This window comes from Muscardinus avellanarius, assembly GCF_963383645.1.
Source record: "Muscardinus avellanarius genome assembly, chromosome: 2".
Taxonomy (NCBI): domain Eukaryota; kingdom Metazoa; phylum Chordata; class Mammalia; order Rodentia; family Gliridae; genus Muscardinus; species Muscardinus avellanarius.
Genome location: NC_137787.1, coordinates 29,032,341 through 29,055,813, shown reverse-complemented (window position 1 = coordinate 29,055,813; position 23,473 = coordinate 29,032,341). Strand labels below are relative to the sequence as shown.

General features: G+C 38.8%; 1 protein-coding gene across 29 annotated transcripts in view; it reads left to right on the top strand.

Moving 5' to 3' along the window:
• MAP2 (microtubule associated protein 2) overlaps nt 1–4,490 on the top strand; it is a gene marked incomplete at both ends in the record, with an annotated part of 81,346 nt that extends 76,856 nt beyond the window's left edge. For all 29 annotated transcript variants that reach the window (XM_080689880.1, XM_080689879.1, XM_080689867.1 and 26 more), the window contains 2 exons: nt 3,896–4,008; nt 4,275–4,490. In XM_080689880.1, coding sequence (XP_080546006.1) covers nt 3,896–4,008; nt 4,275–4,490 — 329 coding nt within the window. The remainder of the gene's footprint in view (nt 1–3,895; nt 4,009–4,274) is intronic.
• Nucleotides 4,491–23,473: the final 18,983 nt, after the last annotated feature.

Below are 23,473 nucleotides of genomic sequence, written 5' to 3'. Positions count from 1 at the left end.
CACCCTTTCCCCTTGCCCATATTCCCCTGTCCGATCGAGCTGCTTGGCCCGTTCTCTGTCTGATGAGACTTCCTATCCTAAAGCCATGGGTACAGCTGTGGACGTCCAGCTGTCCCGTCCGTGGAGAAGCACGGGGCAGTACTTTCCACCAACCGAAATGGATATGGAGATTTAGCCCCCTTACTCCTGTTCCATTTCCCGCACTTTCACAGTGCCCCCCTTTTCCCGATGGGGTGTCTATTGCCATTTTTCACCAAAAAAAAAAAAATGGTCTTATTACTGTGTTTCTCTGTATTCACTTCACTCATGCAAGGCCTAAAATCCCCACGCCGGCCAGCGGCTGGGTGTTGCCTTTCTTTGAGCTGCCTCCTCAGAGGGCTTTTCCATGCAAATTGAGTTTTCCCTGCCTGTTGAATGTCAAACAATTCCTGCTGAGTGTGGCCACCACCTAGCAGACTTGCCTGCCTGAAACTTTTCTTTTTGACCTCTTGAAAAAACTTAACCCTTCATGCTCTGAAATTTAGAACTATTACACGTGGCTCCAGTTGCCAATGGCAACGTTACCTAGATGTCGTCTCTAAAAACAAACGCGCTAGCTTATCTTCCTAGAATCTGTTTCAAATTACAAAAAAAAACTATCATCCCCTAGCTTGGGTCTCTTGTTTGGAGATCTTTCTTAAGGTGGGCCATGGGCATTTTTAGATTTAACTTTGTATAGGGATTTTAACAGTGTCCCATCCGTGATGTGGGCCTAATAGATGGGCACTCATTGGGCCTGACAAGACAATAGCGGTTTCCGAGAAGCCTCAATAAGGACCAAGCACTGGCCCTGCACCCCCTACGTAGGCATAGGCAGCAAAGATCTTACCCCCGTAGGGTGCGGATCTCAGATCGCGTACTGGCCGCCACTAAGCCTTGTAGTAGGCCGGGAGGAGGTTCTCAGTCCTCTATCGTCCCCTACACTATTTAATGGGAAATTTTCCCTTCCCCTGGAGATTCTGCCGTAGCTAGGCCGTGGCAGGGGGGTCTCCATGGTTCCAGAGAGCTCATTGGCGCCGGCAATCCAGTCATCCTCTGAGATCTGGTCCCATTTTAGGGAAGGTTACTGACCTTCAAGATGCAGTGGCTTTAGAACCACCGTCGGCTGGAGTCACCTGCAGCTGTAGATAGCCCCGCGTGGGCGCCAAATATGTTGCAGGGGGATAGGTTGGTGGGGGGAAAGGTGTGTGGTGTGAAATAATCCCCCCACCACCCCCAGACACACAGAGACAAACAGAAAAACCGTGGATTCTTGTCCTAAGCTAAGAATAAGTATTCATCGCTTGGACAGCTGCTGCAAATTTAAAGAAGTTTATTAAAAGATAGAAATATAGAGATAGTCACAGCCCTGTGCCGGAGGAGACACAGGGGGGCAATTCGAACGAAAATGCCCTCATCTGGGGTTTGGATGTACAGAAAAATCTTACAGAGATAAGGAAATATTCTGTGTATAATTTGCTGGTCACAAAAGCCTATTGTCAGAGACTCCCACCTATTTCTAAATCTAGCTCTTGCTTCTATTATAACTGAATCATATGACTAAATTCACAAAGAAGTGTTAGCATGGTGATCTTTGACAGCAGCAAGCCTTTCACAAAGTTACTTTGGAATGTGGAGTATCTAAGGAGAAAATAAAACAAACAGCTCAACACCTGGAACCACAAATTGAAATATCTGCACTTCATTTCTGAAGCTTAATAAATATTATAATCTTCCACAGTGCTGCTCTTGGTGGGTACCAGAGTTCTTCAAAACCAAAGGCATAGATATCTGAATTCAAATTGACTTCTGTAACCAGCTACATACGTATTTCTAGTGGAAAATTAACTAAAGTTTCCCTTTTTTGAAATATCATGAGTCAGTATTTATTTTTCTTTTCAAAACAGTTCAACAAAATTTAATAAAATTATATTGAAACAACACATATTTAGCAAAGAAGCTTAAAAGCACAATTTCTATTAAAGACCACTAAAAATGCAATAAGATCCCCCCCAAAATTGATCTCATCCAGTTTAAAGCCCAGTTTCCTTGGCATGCCTCTAACCAAGGTAGTTTTTTTATGGATCATTATCAACAATGCTAATCCTTTCACAACCAGTAGATAAGCCAGGTAAAATGTGGTAAAAATAACACTTCATGAAATGATTCATACTTTGAGGAAGAATAATGTTATATCTCCTATAAGTGTGAGTTTCATGACAATATGAAAATCTTCCACTGCAGGCCAGAAATGAATGGATATTTCTCCAAAATATTACCCAATAGCACCTTATAATTTTAAGAGGGCCCTGGGTAGGAGTTGGATATTAACCTAAATGTCCAGGTATTGCATGTGAAAACCACCACAATGCTTAGGATTTCTGTGAAGCCTTAGGAGACCTCTCTCTTTAGTCTACAGTGATACACACCATCAAGAATCCAGAATTGAACATTTTTCTTCCATGATTCCATAAATTCTCTTAGTCACTTTCTCCAAAGCAAAGTCCCCCGTTAAGTGCAATGAGGACAGAGGGCCATCACTCACTACTGACTTTCTATAACAATGTATATGGTGAAACCAAGTTGCTAATGAAAGTGTACCAAGTCTGAACCCAGGCAACCCTAGGTAATGATGGGTAAAGAGGAGTCTAACTTTCTTCAAGTCAAAGATATCAGAAAATATTCAGTAGTGGCCAACGGCAGGCTAAAGAACAGGGCGTACCTTGTGTGGAAGAAGCCCCTACATTTGAAAGTCTGAAAGACATGTAGAGAGGGCAAGACCACACTGAAGGATGGGATGTGGTACCCTAAAGAACCACAGAACCTCGGGTTTCAGATTAATTAGTATTCAGGGGAAATGGCATGGCCAAAACTCTGTCTCAATATTATCAAATCGAGCTCAGTGTCAGATCCATCCTGTGGCATCTGTACAAGCATCTCCTAGAATCCTTACATGCTAAATAAGGTATGAAGGTATTGAAATTTAGGAGTCATAAACAACTCAGCTCCTGGCTCATTTCATTATTAAAGTTATCAATGTTGAAAATAATACAAATGATGAGTCATCTCTTGGTATTCATGGAGGATTGGTTCCAGGAACCTTGCAGATAGCTAAATCCACATACCCAAAAGGATGCTAAAACCCTTTGTATAAAATGACATAGCATTTGCATGTCACCTACACACATGTTCCTGTATATTTTAAATCATCTCAAGATCACTTTTAATTCCTAGTACAATGTAAATGCTACGTAAATCTTTGTTAAACCATATTGTTTAGGAAATAATGACATGGGGAAATGTCTGTAGATGTTCTCTATGGATACAAATTTTTCCCAAAAATTTTCAGTCCAAGGATACAGAATCTCCAGATAAAGAGAATTATATTTTGCCTGTATGTATACCATTCCAACCCAAAATTTCTTTGGATAGGTGACTTGTTATCATGAAAAATAATAGAAGAGTTTCATTTCAATTGAATTTTATCCACTAGAAGTTAAAAACTAAGTGATTAAAAGTTTTAGGAAAATTACAATAGAATATTTTCACTGTGTTGTTTTAATGGTATTGTTGTACAAATAAGAAACCCTCCTCTGATTCCTAATGTACGTATGGGTAAAGAAGAAAGATATTATTATGTGGAGTAATCTATATAACAATATGAGAAAGATATCAATATCCTCGATCATTTGGAGAAAATGATATGGACAACAAATTTTAAAAGATTTCTTTTACATCTATAGTCAGAAGAATAGTAGAGGTAATATGTTTATAGTCTGCAATGATCTATCTGCTACAACCGTTTGGGTAAAATAAGTAATCACAAATACAAAATTTAACTTTAGCAAAGCATTTTAAAGCCTTTCTCCTCTCAAAGGCGGTGGACGTGTGAAAATTGAGAGTGTAAAGCTGGATTTCAAAGAAAAGGCCCAAGCTAAAGTTGGTTCACTTGACAATGCTCACCATGTACCTGGAGGTGGTAATGTCAAGGTAAGAAACAAAGTCACCAGCCAATCTTGTCTTAAAGCAAAGTTTTTCTGAAATACTCTTTATCAAAAGGGGTCCTAGATTGATGACCTAGTCAAAGAAGAAGACGGGATGACCGAATTGAATTTAAGTCACATTAGTGTCAGCTCTGGGACACAGGGGGAAAATATGTGTGTGTGTGTGTGTGTGTGTGTGTGTGTGTGTGTGTGTGTGTGTGTGGGCCAGGTAATATGCTTGAGCTAATGAGTACTGACACTTGTCTTAAACAGATTGACAGCCAAAAGTTGAACTTCAGAGAGCACGCTAAGGCCCGTGTGGACCACGGGGCTGAGATCATCACACAGTCCCCAGGCAGATCCAGCGTGGCATCACCCCGACGACTCAGCAATGTCTCCTCTTCTGGAAGCATCAACCTGCTCGAATCGCCTCAGCTCGCCACCTTGGCTGAGGATGTCACTGCAGCACTTGCTAAGCAGGGCTTATGAATCCTTCTCAGCCCTGGAGTAATACTATTTAGGCATGAGCCCATGGCAGGAGTGGGCTCTGAGCAGGTGTTATATTCATTCTCTACAAACCATAAGATAAATAATCTCATCCCCAAACTGTAGTCATTGTTACAATTTTATATAAAAATTAATAGTATATGCAGAAATTGACCTGATTCCCATTTGCAACAGAAACACACTGGCTTTACATGGGTACAATTGGACAATTATTTTCGCTCTGCTCTGTTTTTGCATGGAGTATTATGATTATTTTTTAAATTGCATTTTTACCTTTCATGTGCCTGAAGGCTATCCACTCCCTTCTCAAAGGCCTTGTTAAAAATCCAAGCTGCTCATTTCACTATTCTGTTTCTGGGTGAAAAGATTAAAACTGCCCATTGTATCTTATTACAGGTTAAATTAATTCAAGGAGTCTGATTGCAGGAAGGGAAGAGCATGTAAGAAATGAGTTTTTTTTTTAAAGTGTTATTTTGTATAAATGGGAAGAAAGATGCAATTAAGTTATTAACACTTGGGACCTGGATAATTATATCAGAGTATGTCGATCCAATAAATTATTTAACTAACTAAAAAAAATTACAAAGCTGTGTTTGGGGAGGCAAGGTAAAAGTGCATCTCTTAGGAAAGATGCACTTTCATTAGGATGGACTCGTGTCTGATTAGAATGTCAGTTGATTGGCTAGATTTGTGTCCACACTACCAATTTCACACACCCCTTTTCATCTGTTTGATACAGTATTATAGATATAAATATATATATATTTCTCTGTGGCCATTTGTGATACTTCCTCATATACTTGAATATTATACTTCTTTATTCACAGTATCTGTGTCTCCTGCACCCTTTGGTGTTGCAATTTTAGGTATGTGAAAGTAGATGTTAGCAGGGTTCTTTCCCTATTTAAAAAAATACATGAAAAAAGACAAAAAGTTTTAGCATGAAGTTGCTTTCTGTAACAACTCAAAGCTGTAACCCTGTTTTAGTGCCAGATACAAGTCTCCCGTGATGCTAGAAAAAAACTATTTTTCTTTGCTTTCACCAACATGGAGTTTGTGGGGGTGGGTCCAGTTATACATAAAAGGGTTTACAGATTGTTGGTTTAAGATTATGAATTTATCTCATTTTTAATCACAGGATAATTTGGGTATTTTTCCTATAATCATTCATGAAACCAACTTAAGATTTCTTTTTTTTTTCTTTGCTAAAGTTGAAACTAAGAATGGTAATTTGGGTGCTTTCTCATTCTTCCATATAGTACCTGATTATTAAATTCTCTATTAGAATATGCTTGGCTTCCTTACCCAAAGTAAAGATCCCTTGATCAGAAAGGAAAAGCCGTAGCCACAAAACATTTGAGACACAGATATCTAAATCATTTTTTCTAGGACTCCAACACTGTGCTCTATCAGGGAGCACAGCTGTGACTTAATATCATTTATCAGTAGGTAACACTGTTCTGACTTTACACAGGCCAGAAATCACAAAACAATTAATTCCATCTATAAATCATTCATCCTAGACTAATGAATAAGCAATGAACTGAAGTCAATAGCCTGAATAAGGCAAAGAGTTACCAAACTAGATGGACACATTTTAGTATTTTACATGTTCTTTTTCTTGCTCAGGGCTTGTAACCTGGATCTGAACAAGTAAAGACAAATGGTCTGCTAGATCTTTGATCTCCATAAGCCAAATCAATTCCTAAATATAAAAGATGAGATAATGAGCACCAACCGGGCAATGAAGAAGAATAGGAGACTCCAAGACAAAAAGCCAAGGGTCCAAAGAAAGAGATGCAGTGCCAGTTTGGTGACCCATTGAGTATCGCAACCAATGTGACTGCCACTAGAGAAACCCTTCAGAACAAACCATTCTTCCTCAATCAGGAGGTTTACAGAACACATGTCTTGATCATTTCTAAAGCAGTTATTTTTACAAAACCCTATAAATCACTGAGTAGGTTTATGGATACGTTTATGGATCCTTTTTGTCTAGTAACTGCTTTGAGATTTGACCAGTCTGGACAATTTATTTATCACCTTGCCTTGAAATGCACCAGAAAATAAGACAAGAAGGAATAATACTTGTCTGGCATTTTTTTTACACAGGTTTTGATAGTGTTAGATTGTGATTAAAGTTCTCTAAGAAAAAATAAGTCAACAGCTGATTAGAACAGTTTTAACAGGTGGAAAACATATTTTCAACCTTATTTAATTTTTAATAAAAGATTAGACTAAGTAAACATGTACTATGTATTAAAATTCTCACAAATACATGTCCAAAAAATTATATAAGGCACTAAGTTGACACATTGGGCACTAAAACAAATGTTTATTTCTAATCACAACAAAACTATAATAAATAAATGCCCTTGTTCTGAATAAAAATGTGATTCTTTAGAAAGTGAACAGAAAGGAACTGAAAATTTCTACCAATGCAGGAGAGAAAAACACAGGCTACAAATGTCTTCTTATGGTACAGCGGGGTAGAACCCATCTTGCCTTCACTTTCAAGATAACGACTTAAATTAAGCTTTTTGCACACCACTTTTGTGGGGACACATACGCTGATCTAGAAGTGAAAGCTTTGTAGTTCCATTTCTAGATCTACTAATGCCAGTTTCTCTATGGCTTTAGCCTTGGAGAACCTGTTTAAGAATACATAAGCAATCCAGAATTGTGAAGAGTTAAAAGGCCAACTTCTCTAATGAACTCATTCTCTCTGGGTCTCCTGCAACTGAAAATTGGATACCTCACGACAATGCAGGGAAGATCCGAGTCCCTGATGAGTTCCAAAGGCCGTGTTCATTTAGGAACCAACTCTTTCTGGATTTACCTGCTGAGTTTCAGCAGGGTGATGGGCTGAAGTCCCTTCCATAAGCAAGACACCTGTGTAACGCCAGCTAAGAATGGCTAAAGAAGGCTGGAGCAAGGATGCTGTTACACAGAAGAATATGCTGATCATAGCTGGCCTTCTCCATGCACATCACACAGTAATACAGCAGAAGTGGGCTCATCAGCCAAAGTATGACAGTGTCAGTGTTATTAAAGAAGTCATTTATACGGCTAACTCTGACATAGCTGCAATTATTGCTTTTCTCCTATTTTTCTCCTTGCCACAAGAAGAAAAAGAACCATTTGTTGCCTAAACCGCAAAAATAAGGTAGATCCAAGGCTTGGGAAGGCAAATCCCAGGTATTCCTTCAAAGACTGATGTGCTAAAACCAACATGGATGTTTGTGGGGTTTTTTTCAAGCAGAATTTTTAGCCTGGGTATGTAAGTTGGGTCCATGCCCCTCTGCAGGAAAAAGACTATTTTCAAACTCAAAAAATGTCAATCATAGAAGTCCACTTCAACTTTAGCAAAAAGAAAAAACTCAACAAAAGGTATACTCTGTATGCTGGGATATCAAGGTTCCAACACACCACTACAAGTCTGTGGGGGAGGGGGTCTTTCTTCTGATAATTCTAGAGCCTGTTACCATAGGAAGGCATTTCTTCAATGGCTGGTTGTAGTTAGTTCATGTTTTTCAATCAAATTTGCAAATGTATTTGTTGCTGTATAGTGATTGTTTTGCAAAATAAAATTGCTTGTCACCTAACTGCTGGATTTTTTTATTATTATTATTATTATTATTATTATTATTATTTATTCATTTCTGGGGAAAATGTGTCTGTGTATATATACATTTCTGGGAAAAGTGTGTTTGTGTGTGTGTGTGTGTGTGTGTGTGTGTGTGTGTGTGTGTATCCAATCTAAGAAAAATGTGAAAAGAAGCCTACTACTATCCTCTGAATTCCTACCACATGTCAGGTATTATACTAGGTAATTTTATATTAACCCATCTAATCAGTAAGGGAATTTGTTTTTATCAAAACTATATTAGCAGGATGCTATCTGTTGCTAGTGATAGAAACTCATTTAATTGACTTAAGCATAAAGTTGAATTTATTGGTTCAGGTAAAACAACTAGATGGGTATATCTGCCTCACGCATGGCTGGATCCATTCACTTCATAGATGCGATCTAGAACCTTTCTTCTTTTAACACTGGATCCAGGCACTCCAAAGACATCATCAGTAAACATTTTTCCAACTTAGTTCTGCTTCCTCTGTAATCTCAGGTGGGTACCCATTCCACGATAGCCACCAGAAACTCCAGGCTTCACATCCTGCCAAATAAAGCCTCCTTCCCAATACTGTTGGGCAAAATCGAGGGTCTGGAAATCATCAGACTATTGGTTTCACCAGCCATGTTATGATAATGGACAAGGCTTGTTGGTCACATAATGGAATCTATCGTAGGTGATCAGATATGGGGAGGATAAGGAGAAAAGTGGCCTCATCTGAACTATGTGAAATAATCATGGAGGGAAGACGTCTCCTCAGAAAGAGGTCAGACTGCTCCTGCCACAGGGGGGAAGAACTGGCTTATATGGGTCATAAAAACAAATATTCATCACATCCACATACCAAGTTTTCTATTTTTATTCATCTTCTCTAGTGCTCAAATTGAGCTTTTTGTTGGAGTTTGAAGGAATGCCAGTGATCAGGCCCATACTCAATCCACTTGTAACATTCCCCTAGATGATACATCTGCACTCAAAATAGGAGAAGCACTCAGTTCTTCCAATCCCTGCTAACATGCTTAAGGAGAAAGAGCTCCACTGCAGCCCTCAACCAGGTAACATCTGTCTCCAAGCTGCAAACAGCATCACTAGCTCTGATGTCGAACAGCTGAGATATCGAGTAGCAGGAGGTTACAATGGATAAAAGAAATACTCTAATATCAAAGAATTTCCAGCCATCAGATACCCTAAGTGGGCTAAGTAGGCTCAAACCTACTTCTCCTAATGGCTTTATCATTTCCCATTCCTCTGCTAATAATGCAGATTTGGTACAATTATGTCAAAATCATTAGGGTTTTGCTTTAGTAATTTAAAAACTATGTTTCCATTCTAAGAGGCTTTGCAAACTGTAATAGATTAAGAACTTTTTTGTCTAGTAGCAGAAATCACAGTAAAATGTTTTACTCATATTAACAAGACAAATATTTTACTCATCTTGAGAAGAGACAAAGAATTTGAATAGAATACAGGATGACAGAATAAAATTCTATGTAGCTTAGAGGGGAAAACTTCCTCCTCTTCCCATATATGAAGTGGTATTTACCTTTATAAGCAGTGACTTGAACAAGTCAAGGCTACAGTGCAGTGAAAAGTACAAAGTCTAGCAACCTAAAGCTATTTCAAAACACTGTGTTCTTTGCCAGTTCTTGATGGTGCATAAGAAGTATCAGAGACTCGCTTTCCTAAAGCCCCCTTTTTCTCCCATGCCTTTATTTTATCACAAAGCTACTTCCATTTTTATTTGCTTGGTTGTGTGTGTGTGTGTGTGTGTGTGTGTGTGTGTGTGTGTACTTAAATTACATATTAAATCCAGGATCATTCTGGAGTTACACCTCCAGTCTTTTTATAAATATATGTGTGTGTGTGTGTGTGTGTGTGTGTGTGTGTGTGTGTGTGTGTATATATATATATATATTTTTTTTAAGCAGGGCCTCACTAAGCTGTGGAGTATATAGCTAAGTTCCTGAAGATAGTCTCAAACGTGTGATCCTTCTCTCTCAGCCTCCCAAGTACTGGGATTACATGGGTGCACCACCATGACTGGCTGCTCCCTTCCTCTTCTGCTCTTCAAATCCCATTGGATTCTTCTGGCCCAGGCCTGAGATGAGGCAATAGAACTATGACTTTCAGGTATGCGCTGGCCATCACAGTGTTTTTAAGCTCAAGAACCACACACACACACACAACACACAACACACAACACACAATTGAGATCTTTTAATCCAAAGCATTGGACATTATTGGGCCTGCATTCTCCCAGGATAATAACTGGAGCTGTTCCAGGAGTCCCCTGCATGTGGCCACCATGCCTGCCTCCCACCATGCGTCTGTCCTTCTCAGCCACTTCATTCATTTTATACCTGCAGATTTCCTGTTGGTAACCCCTGAACTCATCCCCGTGTCCTTCTTTCCCTCCCAATTTCTTCTTTGTTCTATGAAACAAAATTCCCAAAGCATGAACCCCTAATCCTGAAGTAGAGTTGGGTGGTTCAGACTAGAGTCCTTAGGCTGACAGAAAGCCTTGGAAAAATAATACTTGATAGACTTTTTCCTGCCTCAAGAAAAAAAAAAAAAAAAACAGCCAACAAAATAATACATTTATTTGACAGTAGCAACTGGTAATTTTCATGTTCATGAAAAATGGATTTAAGATTCTGCCTGCCATCTATATTTATCATTAAATCAAGGTAAAAAAAAATGCAATGGAGCCGAAAATGTTTTCCTGATTCCTTTGCTCTATGATAAGCTGATTGCCAAGTGAAAAAATGACAAAAATTCTCTTTATTCAGTGAGCTTGAATTTATCAAAGACTTGCTAATTACTTTTAGAAACAAAAAGAGAAGGTATAGAGGGGAAATGCTCTAACCTGGGCACTCAGATTCTGTGCTCTCAACCCCAGGGCTGATCTTCAGGCAATGGACACATTCTACAGGTGAATGGTTGTTAACTATCAAAAGGTTTGCTCTCTGAGTTTCCCCTCTTTATCAACGCCTGCCTTTGGCCACCTGGTTCTATTCCCCTGGACTTCACAGTCGACCTCCACTTCCAGCACTTACAAGGTCAATATTTGTCACAGCAAAGAGCCTCCGAGATCCTGCTCCAGTCCCCCAAAAGTCCTACCTTCTAAGCATCAGCAGTGGCCATGTCCCCCAGAAGCTCTGGAGTGGTTCCAAGAAGCCCAGGTGGACTCTGCAGGAGGTCCACACTAGCACTCAGCAGCCTGCCAGTCAAACTACCACAGCTCTCACCTACCTACCCACTCCTGCCAAGAGCAAAGATTGGAACCCCACAGGGGAGGCAGTGGCTTGGGTGACATCCTGACAGGCAAATACCTGGTGCTCATGTAACCTTACCTTGTCTACCATCACCCACTGCCAGTCTCCATTCCCCCAAGTGATCACATATGGGAAGGACAGTTGCCACAGGACTTGAAGACTGTTTTGTGTGTATGTGGAGCTGGGGTCCCAACCCAGCACCCACATATGTTGGGTAAGCACTTTACCCCAAGTCACATTCCATTCCCAGAACCAGAACTCTCAGTGGAGTGCAAGATGGTTAACAGCCCCCAGGGCAGCACTGTGGCTCTGGAGGCCAATAGCAGGAGGAGGTCTTGAGCAGTACATGGCCCCAAGGGGGCAGTCTGGGGCTGACAAGTGCCTAGGGCAAACCCTTTTTATGGTCTCTGTTGACATGTGTCCCCCATTTTAAACCCCATTTAAAGCTGAACTCACATGGACATTAACAATATTATTTTTTTCATTTTTTTGGAGCATTGAAGTCATACATCTTAATGGGGTACAAGATGGTAGAGGCATACATGCACACATCACCCAGTTAGCCCTTACCCAGTTCTCGCCCCATTCCCTTTCCCTTCCTCTTTCTCATGTTTGGCTTAGTGATTGACTTTGACAATGTTTGTTAATGTACATCATGTGCATTAGAGATTTTCCCTCTTCCCCCTTCCCATCCCCTCAGTTAGGTTGCCTTATCTGCTCATTTATAATCTCTCCTTCATTTAGAGTTCCTCCTATGACCCAACAATATTATTTTTTTAGTGATTGCCTGTACCAAGTCCCCTTTTAACTCATGTTAGATCCCAAGTGTATTGTAGCCATCAGCATCCCCATTTTATAGATGAGGAAAGTAATGAAGAAAGAGGTTGGTTATTTAGGCGTGGTGGCACACATCTATAATCCCAGTACTTGGGAGGCTAAAACAGGAGGATTGATCACATATTCAAGTCCATCTTTGACAGCTTAATAAGATTCTCATCAGCCTAGAAAGATCTGTTTCAAAATAAAATATAAAAGTTCTAGAGCCGGGCGTGGTGGGGCACACTTGTAATCACAGCATTTGGGAGGCTGAGACAGGAGGATCATGGTTTGCAGACAGCCTCAGCTAATACTTAGTGAGGACCTTTGCAACTCAGTGAGACCCTGTTTCAAAATAAAGAATAAAAAATAGGGCTGGGGGTGTCTCTCATGGGTAGAATGCCCCTGGGTTCCATCCCCAGTATTGCAAAAAAAAAAAAAAAAAAAAAAAAAAAAAGGGCTGGGGTTATAGCTCAGAGGTAGAATGCCTGAGTTCCATTCTCACTAACACACACACACACACACACACACACACACACACACACACACTGAATAAATCCCAAAGAGATTGTTTAAAATTTAATAGCAAAATCAAAATTTGAATCCAAGCAGCCAAACAACTCATGTTTCTTCTAATAGATTAAGTTTGACTTCATTAAATATTCTAATAAACATTTTAGAACAGTCAATATTAAAGTTATCAAACAAATATTACATAAAAATATCACAGCTGGGTGTAGTGACACACCTCTATAATTCCAGTTACTTGTGAGACAGAAAGGAGGCTTGCAAGTTTGAGACCATCCTCAGCAAGTCAGTGAGACTCTGAGCAATCAACCCAACAAGATCCTATTTCAAGATAAAAAAGAAAAAGAACTGGAGGTGTAGCTCGAGGTACAATGTCACTGGGTTCAATCACACACATCACTTTACAAGATCCTATTTCAAGATAAAAAATAAAAAGAGGTAGAGGTATAACTTTGAGACAGACTGTCCCTGGTTTCAATCCCCAGCACCACACACACATGCAAAACATCTCAGTATTACAAAGACTGGAAAAATGTTCAAGCGTTTGGTGTTAAATTTGGCAAATGATGCAACAAGACTATGTATGATAAATAACATCATCCATATGAAAAGAAATTCCTTTTAAAAATAAATATCAGTCATTCAGTGGTAACTGACAAATTGCCCGTCACTGGAAGAATTTTATGTGGTTCTCTGTACAAAATCATGGCTGACATCTGTGACACACAAGGATCAACCAACAATTCTCAAAATATCAACAGTTTATTTGGAAATTATAGAAAAAGTAGGTGAACTATTTAGACTACAACACACATCACTTGAGAAGCAGTTGTGCAATCCATATAAGTTACAGAATAAAATAATTTTTTTCATAGATGTGTTATCATAGTGTACTAGTCCCTAAGTCGTTTTTTTGTTTGTTTTTGTTTTTGTTTTTGTTTTGCAAGTCTAGAGATGGAACCCAGGAACATTCTACCTCTGAGTGACACCCCTAGCCCTATTTTTTATTCTTTATTTTGAAACAGGGTCTCACTGAGTTGCAAAGGGCCTCACTAAGTAGTAGCTGAGGCTGTCTGTGAGCCGCGATCCTCCTGTCTCAGCCTCCTGAATGCTGGGATTACAAGCGTGCGCAACTACGCTCAGCGTCCCTAAGTATTTTAACATCATCCTTGCTTCCAGCACCATGTAGCATTCTTAGAGGCTATTTTTCTTTCTGTATCATAGCAATGATAGCAATTAAATTGTTTGTTTTCATTACAAGTATAACAGGTCACTTGGATTATTATGAGAGCAAGGATCTACAGTCCACAACATCAAATAGGAAAATACCTGAATGTGAACTTTAGATAGTTCTTTTAATTTTGAATATTAGTAAATAAAATAGACTGATTTTCATTAGAATCATAAAACTAAGCACAAATATCTTGATGTGGTGGCTTATGCCTGTAATCCCAGTACTTGGGAAACTGAGACAGGAGGATCACAGGTTTGCAACCAGCCTCAACAATTCAGTGAGATACTGTTTCAAAATAAAAAATAAAATAGGTGGCTCTGAGGTTTAATGTCCCTGGGCTCAATTCCCTGAACCAAAAATAAAAAGGAAGAAGACAAAAAACCCACAAACTAAGAATAAATATAATGGAGATTTCTTATCCATGTTCTGACTCAAATGTAGAAAAAGGCAGAAAGCACTCATTATATGTACACCAAAGAACTAATATTTTGTCTTTTCCTGAGTAACCAATATGGTGAGCAAGCATGACTCATAAGTTGGGATCTAAATACAAATTTATTTTTGTTTCTCTCCAACCTTTTAAACACTGTTCAATGGAGAAATCTTCCCACTAAAGACTTGGGCAGACCTGATTTTTAAATCACTCTTAAAATAATAAAATTCTTTTGGTTATAAAAAGAGTCTTATAAAAAGTCTCAATTCATAAATTAAAATTTCCAGCCCATGGAACTGCCAAACCTCTGAATCTGATGGTGTAAGATCTAAGACCTATAGCATGCACTCCTTTGCAGGCTGCACGCCTGCACTGGGATTGGGGCATCGTCCTGTTTTCTTCTCAGTAGACTCTATTTCTGTTTTCCCTCTCAGATGCTATTTTTTCAGCCTTCAAGGATAAAAATCTGGGAGTAAGAAACTGATTTAAATCAAGCTAGTCTCACAGTAGATTCTCAGGCCCAAAGAATACCATTTTAGCATCTTGTTGTAATTTGCTTTTCTTTTCTACACTTTTGGCTAGAGTAGTTTCATAATGTCTTGATTCTTTTAAATAAAAAATAATGCTACAAACAGCTATTGAAAGCTACTACATCATTATCTGACCCAGCATCCTCCAAACATTCAGAGTGGAGAGAGGGTGCTGCCCTGGAGATACTCAGAGTCAGATCTTATACAACTAACCAGAGATAAGTGGTAGAATCTCATGATCATACAAATACTCAGGGAGTCCAAGGAGGACAGGAAAGGAACTTTTTATTTTTATTTTTATTTTTATTTTTTGCGGTACAGAGTATTGAACTCAGGGACATTCTACCTCCGAGATACACCCACAGCCCCACTTTTCATTCTCTATTTTGAAACGTGGTCTCACCAAGTTGCAGAGGGCCTCATTAAGTAGCTGAGACTGGCCATGAACCCGCAATCCTCTGTCTCAGCCTCCCAAGCTCTGGATTACAAGTAAGCACCACCACGCCAGGCGGAAAGGGACTTTTAAATCAAACTAAAATTGTGAACGAGGAATGCGTTCTGAACATAAAATCACCTGAAGCCTAAGTGGGTGTGAGGAAATTAAGCCAGAGGAGGGAGCTGGAGACGAGTTTTTAATCTTCTATCATATTTAGAAATGTGTATTCTATTGTGTAAGCTAGAGTGACCATTAAAAGTTTTTGTGGAGGAAAAAATAACAAGATCAAATCATAATTTTAGAAGAGTAATTTTGGCAGCAACATGGAGATTAGACAGAAGAAGAGATTAGAGTCCAAGAAAGAAAGAGAAGTGATTGGAGCCTGGACCAAGAGAGAGGCAGGGGAGATCTGGAGGAAGAAACAAGTTCAAGGTACTTTTGAAGTAAAAGTAACAGAACTGAGAGGCCATGGGATATGAGAAGAAAAAAATAAACTTGAGGTTTTTTACTCAGGTATCTAAGCACATGATGATATCAGTAACTCGGTTGAAATGTACAGGTGAGTAAGATAAGGGATCAGTGGAGTCTCCATCAGGAAATCTCAGAACATTGTGAATTTTCATCGGATCTTAGAAGTGGAATGATAACCAAAGATGGGTATATGCTAGCGACTCAGGTTCTGGAGACTTAAAGAAAAAGAGGATTGATTCATTTCTAAATCAGTCATATTGATTAATAATGACCACTGCTAAAACTGGGCTTTTAAGATAGGAAAGAGTCCTACTTATTGGATGAAATAAATGCCCACATAGGAGAACATAGATACCACTGGCCTCTCTCACAATTCATCCCAGTGCGTTATTTTTGCCTCATGATGAGTCTAGTTGACAATGAACACAATGTTGGTGACCACTTGAGGTCTGTGACTTGCCTATTCTGGGTACCTGTAGATGTTGCTTATTGAAAAGAGAATGTTAGAGGAACTGATTTTTAAACATTAGTCATTAGGTTTCAAGCTGCACAATTCTTCCTCACGTTGGTCCAACTGTTTTATACTTAACTCTTATGCCATATCAATACTGACTTTTTTTTCCTTCTTATTGGTACTAGGGACTGAGATTGGGGGCATTCTATCTCTGAGCTTACCCCAACCCTATTTTATGTTTTGCTGTAAAACATGATTTCACTAAGTTGCTGAGGGTGTCACTAAGTTGTCCAGGGTGTCCTTGGCCCTTTCATCCTCTTGTCTCAGCCTCCCAAATACTGGAATTACAGGTGTGTGCCACCACGCTTGACTTAGTGCTGAATCTTAAGTGGTCTACTGACCTAAGACTTTACATCTGAAATTGGGAGAGGTTTCCTTTTTTCTTTCTTTGTGCTTTATTTGTTCTTGATAGTCATTCATTCATTAGTCACAGGTACCTTGGTTTCATTTGTTTTACTTAGGGATAAAATATCTGGTCATTTAGGAATACTATTCTTTAGGCAGAAATGGCCAAAACAAAGTTATTAATTTTGCCATAGCATCTTAATATGTAACATTTGTTTTCATTTCCTTATTTAACAAGGCTCATAATCTCAAACAGAACTTTACAACATCCTAACATATAAAGGATGATGATTTGTCCTAAGGAACAAATGTACTCATGAAGTCTGGACTCAACAAAAGAGAAAAGTTAAAAAGTCTAAAATGAACCAGGAACAGTGGCACACACCTGTAATCCCAGCTACTTGGGAGGCTGAGGCAGGAACACTGCAAGTTGGAGGCCAGACTGAGCAATATAGCATGATCTTTTCTTAGAATTATTAAAGTGCTGGAAATGTAGCTCAGTGGTAGATCGTTTTCCTAGCACATGTGAAGTTCTGAATATAATTCCCAGTTTCATGCACATGTATTTAAAAAGAAGTTAAAAATGAGGCTTACTGTAATTCCTACATTTAAGGACCAGAGAGAGAAAATAGAGGTGACCAGAAGAAAAACTGACACCAGTCAAAACAGTTAGAACACTAGGAGAAAATGTCATGGAAGCTACAGGAGCGAATGCTGCACATGGATAGAATTATTCTGCAGAGAGCCTGCCCAATGTGAGAAAATGAGAAACAATTGAGTTTTAGAATGTTGAATGCTGAAGATCTAGCAAGGTTACTTGGGCTGTACTTCTTCATTTCACTTATATAGAACCTGGGACAAGTTATGTGCCTTTCTTCCAGGGCACATAATGTTTGTCAACATTGTCAATAGTTCAAAAGCCTATCCTTCCTATATATACATATATATGAATCTCTAGTACTAAATATATATATATATATATATATATATATGTGTGTGTGTGTGTGTGTGTGTGTGTACATATATAAGCATATATATGTTCAGTATTAGGGATTGAACCCAGGAATGTTCTACCTTTGAGCTACACCCCCTGTCCCATTTTCTTTTTATTTTCAAACAGGGTCCCACAAAGTTGTTTAGAGCTTCACTAAATTGTTGAGGCTGTTTTTGAACCAGAAGCCTCCCAAGCGCTAGGATTATAGCCATGTAAAACTTTGCCCCTGCCCCAATACCTATTTTTAAAAGCCAGCTTCTATTTCCATTGGTTCATGAGAACTTGAATTTGCTATCTTGTTAGCACATGGCTGCTAACTCCAACACTGGCTTCTAAATGAATATAAGTAGATTTATTTGCTTGCATAATAAAAATCACAAAGTTTTTCTAAAGAGCAAACGAGCCTTGGTAAGTACACAAAGCAGCTTTGGTTCAATGGAATACCAGGAGTTAAAAGAAAGTGATTAAAATCTGTTTCATTACTAATCCATGTGTTGGTCTCAGAGTAATGTCCTTAAGCTAACCCTTCCAGCCACAGATGATGATAGTAATTCTTTCTTATGACCTTGTGTTTTAGCCAATTAGATTTGCGAAATGATTTGTGATTCTCAAATGAAAATTATTGAGTTTTCTCATTTGCACATTGTAAGAGCAGTGGATGATGAATTGATGGATTTACCATGCTCTGGGCCAGTCTGGAAAACCACAGCAGATTAATTTTGGTTACATAATTTATTGTGATTTCTTCTCTAGATAGATTTGAAAGCATTATACAATCATGCAATCATTTGTACATAAACGTCTTTGAATTATTTTCTATTTTGATCTGACTCCAATTTCCACATATACATGCATGTGAGCATACTCTAAATAGTCTACATTTTCTGACACGCCTGTTCTAAAATTAAGTGAGTTTTCAATTTCTTGGTAAGTGAGAAGTGTTTCTGACAGCTCCAGCATGAAAAGGGAGGGGACTATGTTTGTAGGCTAGTTCTTACAGAGGACTTGCTATTCTCGCTAGTTACATCCCTTCTGATGCCAGGGCAACAATCATGCTTGATTGGTGAAATATATTCACGGCAACACCATATATGCAAAGCAGGAAAAAGCCAACAGAGGATGAACAATTCACCTTTGTTTTAGGAGATGTGTCATCAATACAAAAGCCAAAACCATAGTAAGTAATAGCTTATTATCAATCAGTAGCTTCCATTCTTTTTAGCACATGGTTTTAATGCAGAAGAAAAAGTAGAATTCTTCCTGGACCTCACTCAAATATGCATGCAATATTATTACCTTTCTATAGCATAATTTATCACCAATCTCCTTTAGAGCACCATCAAAACTTAATACAATTTATTTCATTCATTTGGGATGAAGAGTTTGTTATATATGAGAAAGAAGTAAACATTGAAAGAACTCTAACTTGTTAAAAAATATATGCTAGAAAAGTAGATTAAAATTACCAACTATGGTGTAGCACAAATGTAGAACAAAATGAGATAGTTTTGTGGTTCCAAAGCTGTTTCATTCACAGGGTGCCATAATCACAAGGCGCTCTAGATAAAGCACTCAGTCAAATCTGTTTTCCTGTGTTGGAACCAATGGTGGGAACTATTCTATTCAGCTGTTCAGGTACTCCAGCCATGAGACCTGGGTACCAAATATATAACAACCATTTTTTGCTTCATGGTGGTTTTCCAAGTCACTCACACTATGATCCTAACACTATCAGAAATGAAATTACCCAAATTCTTATTTGGAAGAGTTGTATATTTTTCTTGCTGGATACATATTTGTTTTGTGTGTGTGAGGGTTTGAGGATGGAACCCAGGGGCATTTGACCTCCAAGCTATACCCTCTGCCCTATTTTTTATTCTTTATTTTGAAACTGAGTCTCACTGAGTTGCAGAGGGCCTCACTAAGTAGCTGAGCCTGTCCGCGAACCGCGATCCTCTGGGTCTCAGCCTCCAAAATGCTGGGATTACAAGTGTGCGCCACCACGCCCGGCTACATATTTTCTTCATAAGACCAGTGTCGTTCTTAAATAGGATGGTACTATCTCTGGATGTAAAAGATGTTTGTCTCTAATGGGAAGACTATATGAATTCTCTTGTGAGGACTCAGAGGATGATTGGTGTGTGTGGCTGGGCAATCTTTTTCTTAGCATCATTTCTTTGAAAACAGATCCAAGAAAAGGATGATCTCTTATTTAATGAGTAGTTATAGATTGACAGCAAGCAGTCTTAAGAAGCAGAATTAAATTACATAGTCACTTGCTTGGTATCCTCTGCAATCTGTATGCAGAACCATAAGGGTAAATTATGGTCCCTGTTGCTTATTATGTATTTAAGAGAATCAGAATGCATTGCTCTTCAACTATACATTACTTGTTTTGCTACTTTGCCTTTTTAATCTTCATAACTCTATACAGTAAATATCATTATTTTCATTTCAAGTTAAAAAAATTAGGACTTGAACTCATAAAGTAAATAATTTGTCCTTGACCACACAGACAATAATGACTCAGTGGTGAATCACATGAATCTCTTTGGAAAAAAAAAATCTATCTAAACAATGCTGTGTCCCAGGAAAGGATTAAGTTTTTTTTATTTTTTTTATTTCTTATTTGATGCGGGGGATTGAACCCAGGGGCATTCTACCTCTGAGCTATACCCCCAGCCCTATTTTATATTTTTATTTTGATACAGGGCCGCATAAAATTGCAGAGGGCCTTGCTAAGTTGCTGTGGCTGGCTGCTAACCTGCAATCCTTCCAGCTCAGCCTCCAAAGTACTCACTGGAGAGATTGGCACCCTTTAGTCTAAGTAAAGAGCTACACCTTTTCACAATACAAAATGCCTTCAAATAGGCCGGGTGTGGTGGTGCACACTTGTGATCCCAGTATTCGGGAGGTGGAGACCAGAGGATCACAGTTTGCAGACAGTCTCAGCTACTTAGGGCCCTTTCCAACTCAGTGAGACCCTGTTTCAAAAAATAAAGACTAAAAAATAGGACCGGGGGTGTAGCTCAGAGGTGGAATGCCCCTGGGTTCCATCCCTAGTACCTAAAAAAAAAAAAAAAAAAAGCCGGGCGTGGTGGCGCACGCTTGTAATCCCCGCGCTTGGGAGGCAGAGACAGGAGGATCGCGCAGGTTCGAAGCCAGCCGCGCTGGCGTTAGAGACCCTGTTTCAAAAATATAAAATAGGTCTGGGAGTGTAGCCCGGAGGTAGAAGGGCTTCCAGGAACCCCAGTACCACCAAAAAAAAAAAAAAAAAAAAAAAGCCTTCAAATCCTTCCCTCTAATTCAATACCAGTCTGGAATTAAACACATAAGCTTCTTTGAACTGGAGCTCTTCCTTACCTATAATGAAGCTGGAATTGTCGTGTGGTGTCCTGAATACATATGGAAGTAGTTAACTAATGGCCAATATTCTTCAGTGTTCTGGAAAACTCACACATGAGATGTTGCAATAATCTATAGGATACATGTGTAGAAAGGGGCAGGCAAGAAGGTATTTATTCACAGGAATTATTGCATTTCCTCCCTTAAAATCCACCTGACTCTGATATCTTGAAGTAATTATTCTTTTGCAAAATTGTCTACTGCTTTTCAATGTATACTTTTCAATGGACACTTTCAAACTTTTATTTACCTTAAATAATCCCATCAGGTATATATTCTTCCCACATCTCATAGAGACAAAACTAATAGAAAGTAATTTTTCAACATTTTACAAACTATGGCTTGATAATAAGAGAACCAGAAGCTGAACTCAGGTCTTCTAACTGCAAATCCAGGTTTGTTATTGTTTTTCTGCACCCAAATGCATCCTCGTGTATTAGAAAAGATGGCTGCCTTTTCTGTCGTCCCCTATCCTGGAGTTTTCACTCACTGAAAACTCTCGCGGAGATTCAGAATGATCCCACCCTCCCTCCATATGGCCCCTACTACCAGGAGTAGTCATGATTTAGAACATGATGTCTCTACTCTCAACTGCATCACAGCCCATGGGGCCACTAAGGATTAGGTAAGTCAAAGGCAATAAATTGCAGGCTGGAAAATCACTAGACCAAGTGACAGAGCGGACTTATGGGGACCGACCGGGAGCCTAGGCTGAGCTGCTGCTGGCTTCCTGGCTGCACTTTACTGGCTCCAGTTCAGTGGGGCAAGGGACAACTGCCAGGGCCCTGAGCGTCTCTTCCTCATAGAACCGCCCCTCGCCTAACCTAGTTCCAATGAGTCTCTTTTGCTTCCAGTTAAATAGGCCTCAAATAAAACACCCTGGTTGATCCTTTAAGTAACATTTCCTTTGTACAATGTGTAAAGACAGATACAGGCCCATGGGATTTGGAAAAGAAATATAAGAATAATTAAATATATTCACACATAAGATTGTGAAAATGATAAAAAAAAAAAGAAAGTAGCACTGACAGTTGAAGTATCCAAAGCTACATATCTATGTAAGTACCATGCACATTTTAAAAAATACAATTTAAGGAAGAAAAGCTAGATTTTGAATTACTTGACATAGAAGTTAAAGAACATTATTATAAACCATGCAATTTATTTTAAGGCTACTCCTATTCCATGACTAAATGTTGATCAAAGGCTTGAAGGTAGAAATGAATAAATTGTATGTTCTTCGGCATTTTTCCTCTTAATAAAATTTCACTATCTTGGCTTAACTTTCTTATTAACAGAATTATTTCTATTTTTAAATCTTTTGTGTAATCAACTGTTCTATACAAAAATAATAAATGATAGATAATTGTTTATTCTGTTCCTTTAATACATTTAGTTTTACCTTTAGGTTGGACTTCTTCTCTGCTTTTTTCTACTGTAATTTTTTTTTCAGTACTAGGGATTGAATCCAGGGACATTCTACTTCCGTGCTATACCCTAGCCCTATTTTTTATTCTTTATTTTGAAACAGGATCTCACTAAGATGCGGAGGGTCTCACTAAGTAGCTAAGGCTGGCCCTGAACCTACAATCCTCCTATCTCAGACTCTCAGATACTGGGATTACAAGCATGTGCCACCATGCCCAGTTTGTACATTTATTTTGGATTCAGTTGGATTAGGGTATAATCATTCTACATGGTTTTTGCAAATTAAATCACCTATAGGACTTTGTAAAAATAATCAGAAGCTTGCTCCTCCTGAAAACATTATAATTGGTTAAGGATATTAGTTAGATATTAATATTTTAAAATATAATACAATCTAAATCACTAGCATTGAGAAACATTACTTTAAGAAACCTGCTGGGCATGGTGACGCACGCTTGAAATCCCAGCATTTGGGAGGCTGAGACAAAAGGATCGCTGTTTGAAGCCAGGCTCAGCTACTTAGGCCCTTTGCAACACAGTGAGACCCTGTTTAAAAATAAAGAATCAAAAGTAGGGTTGGGGGTGTAGCTCAGAGGTAGAATGCCCCTGGGTTCCATCCCCAATACCAAAAAAAAAAAAAAAAAGAAAAGAAATGAAAGAAACCTACCCAACTTCTTCTAGAAACCAAATTAATCAGCAGCAGAATCAGTATGTATGTGGTTCATTTCTTAATTAGATAAAGGGATATTGATCCAGGTGCCCAGTCTGTGGATCAGGAAACAGAAGAAGAGCTGAGTTTTGATATATCTGTAACTCAGTGGTGCAGTGTGAAATGGATATTTCACAGAGGGATTTGGGAAGATTTGCACGATCCTGATTAGATCAACATAAATGTGCTAAAAGTAAAGAAAAATTAAAATATTC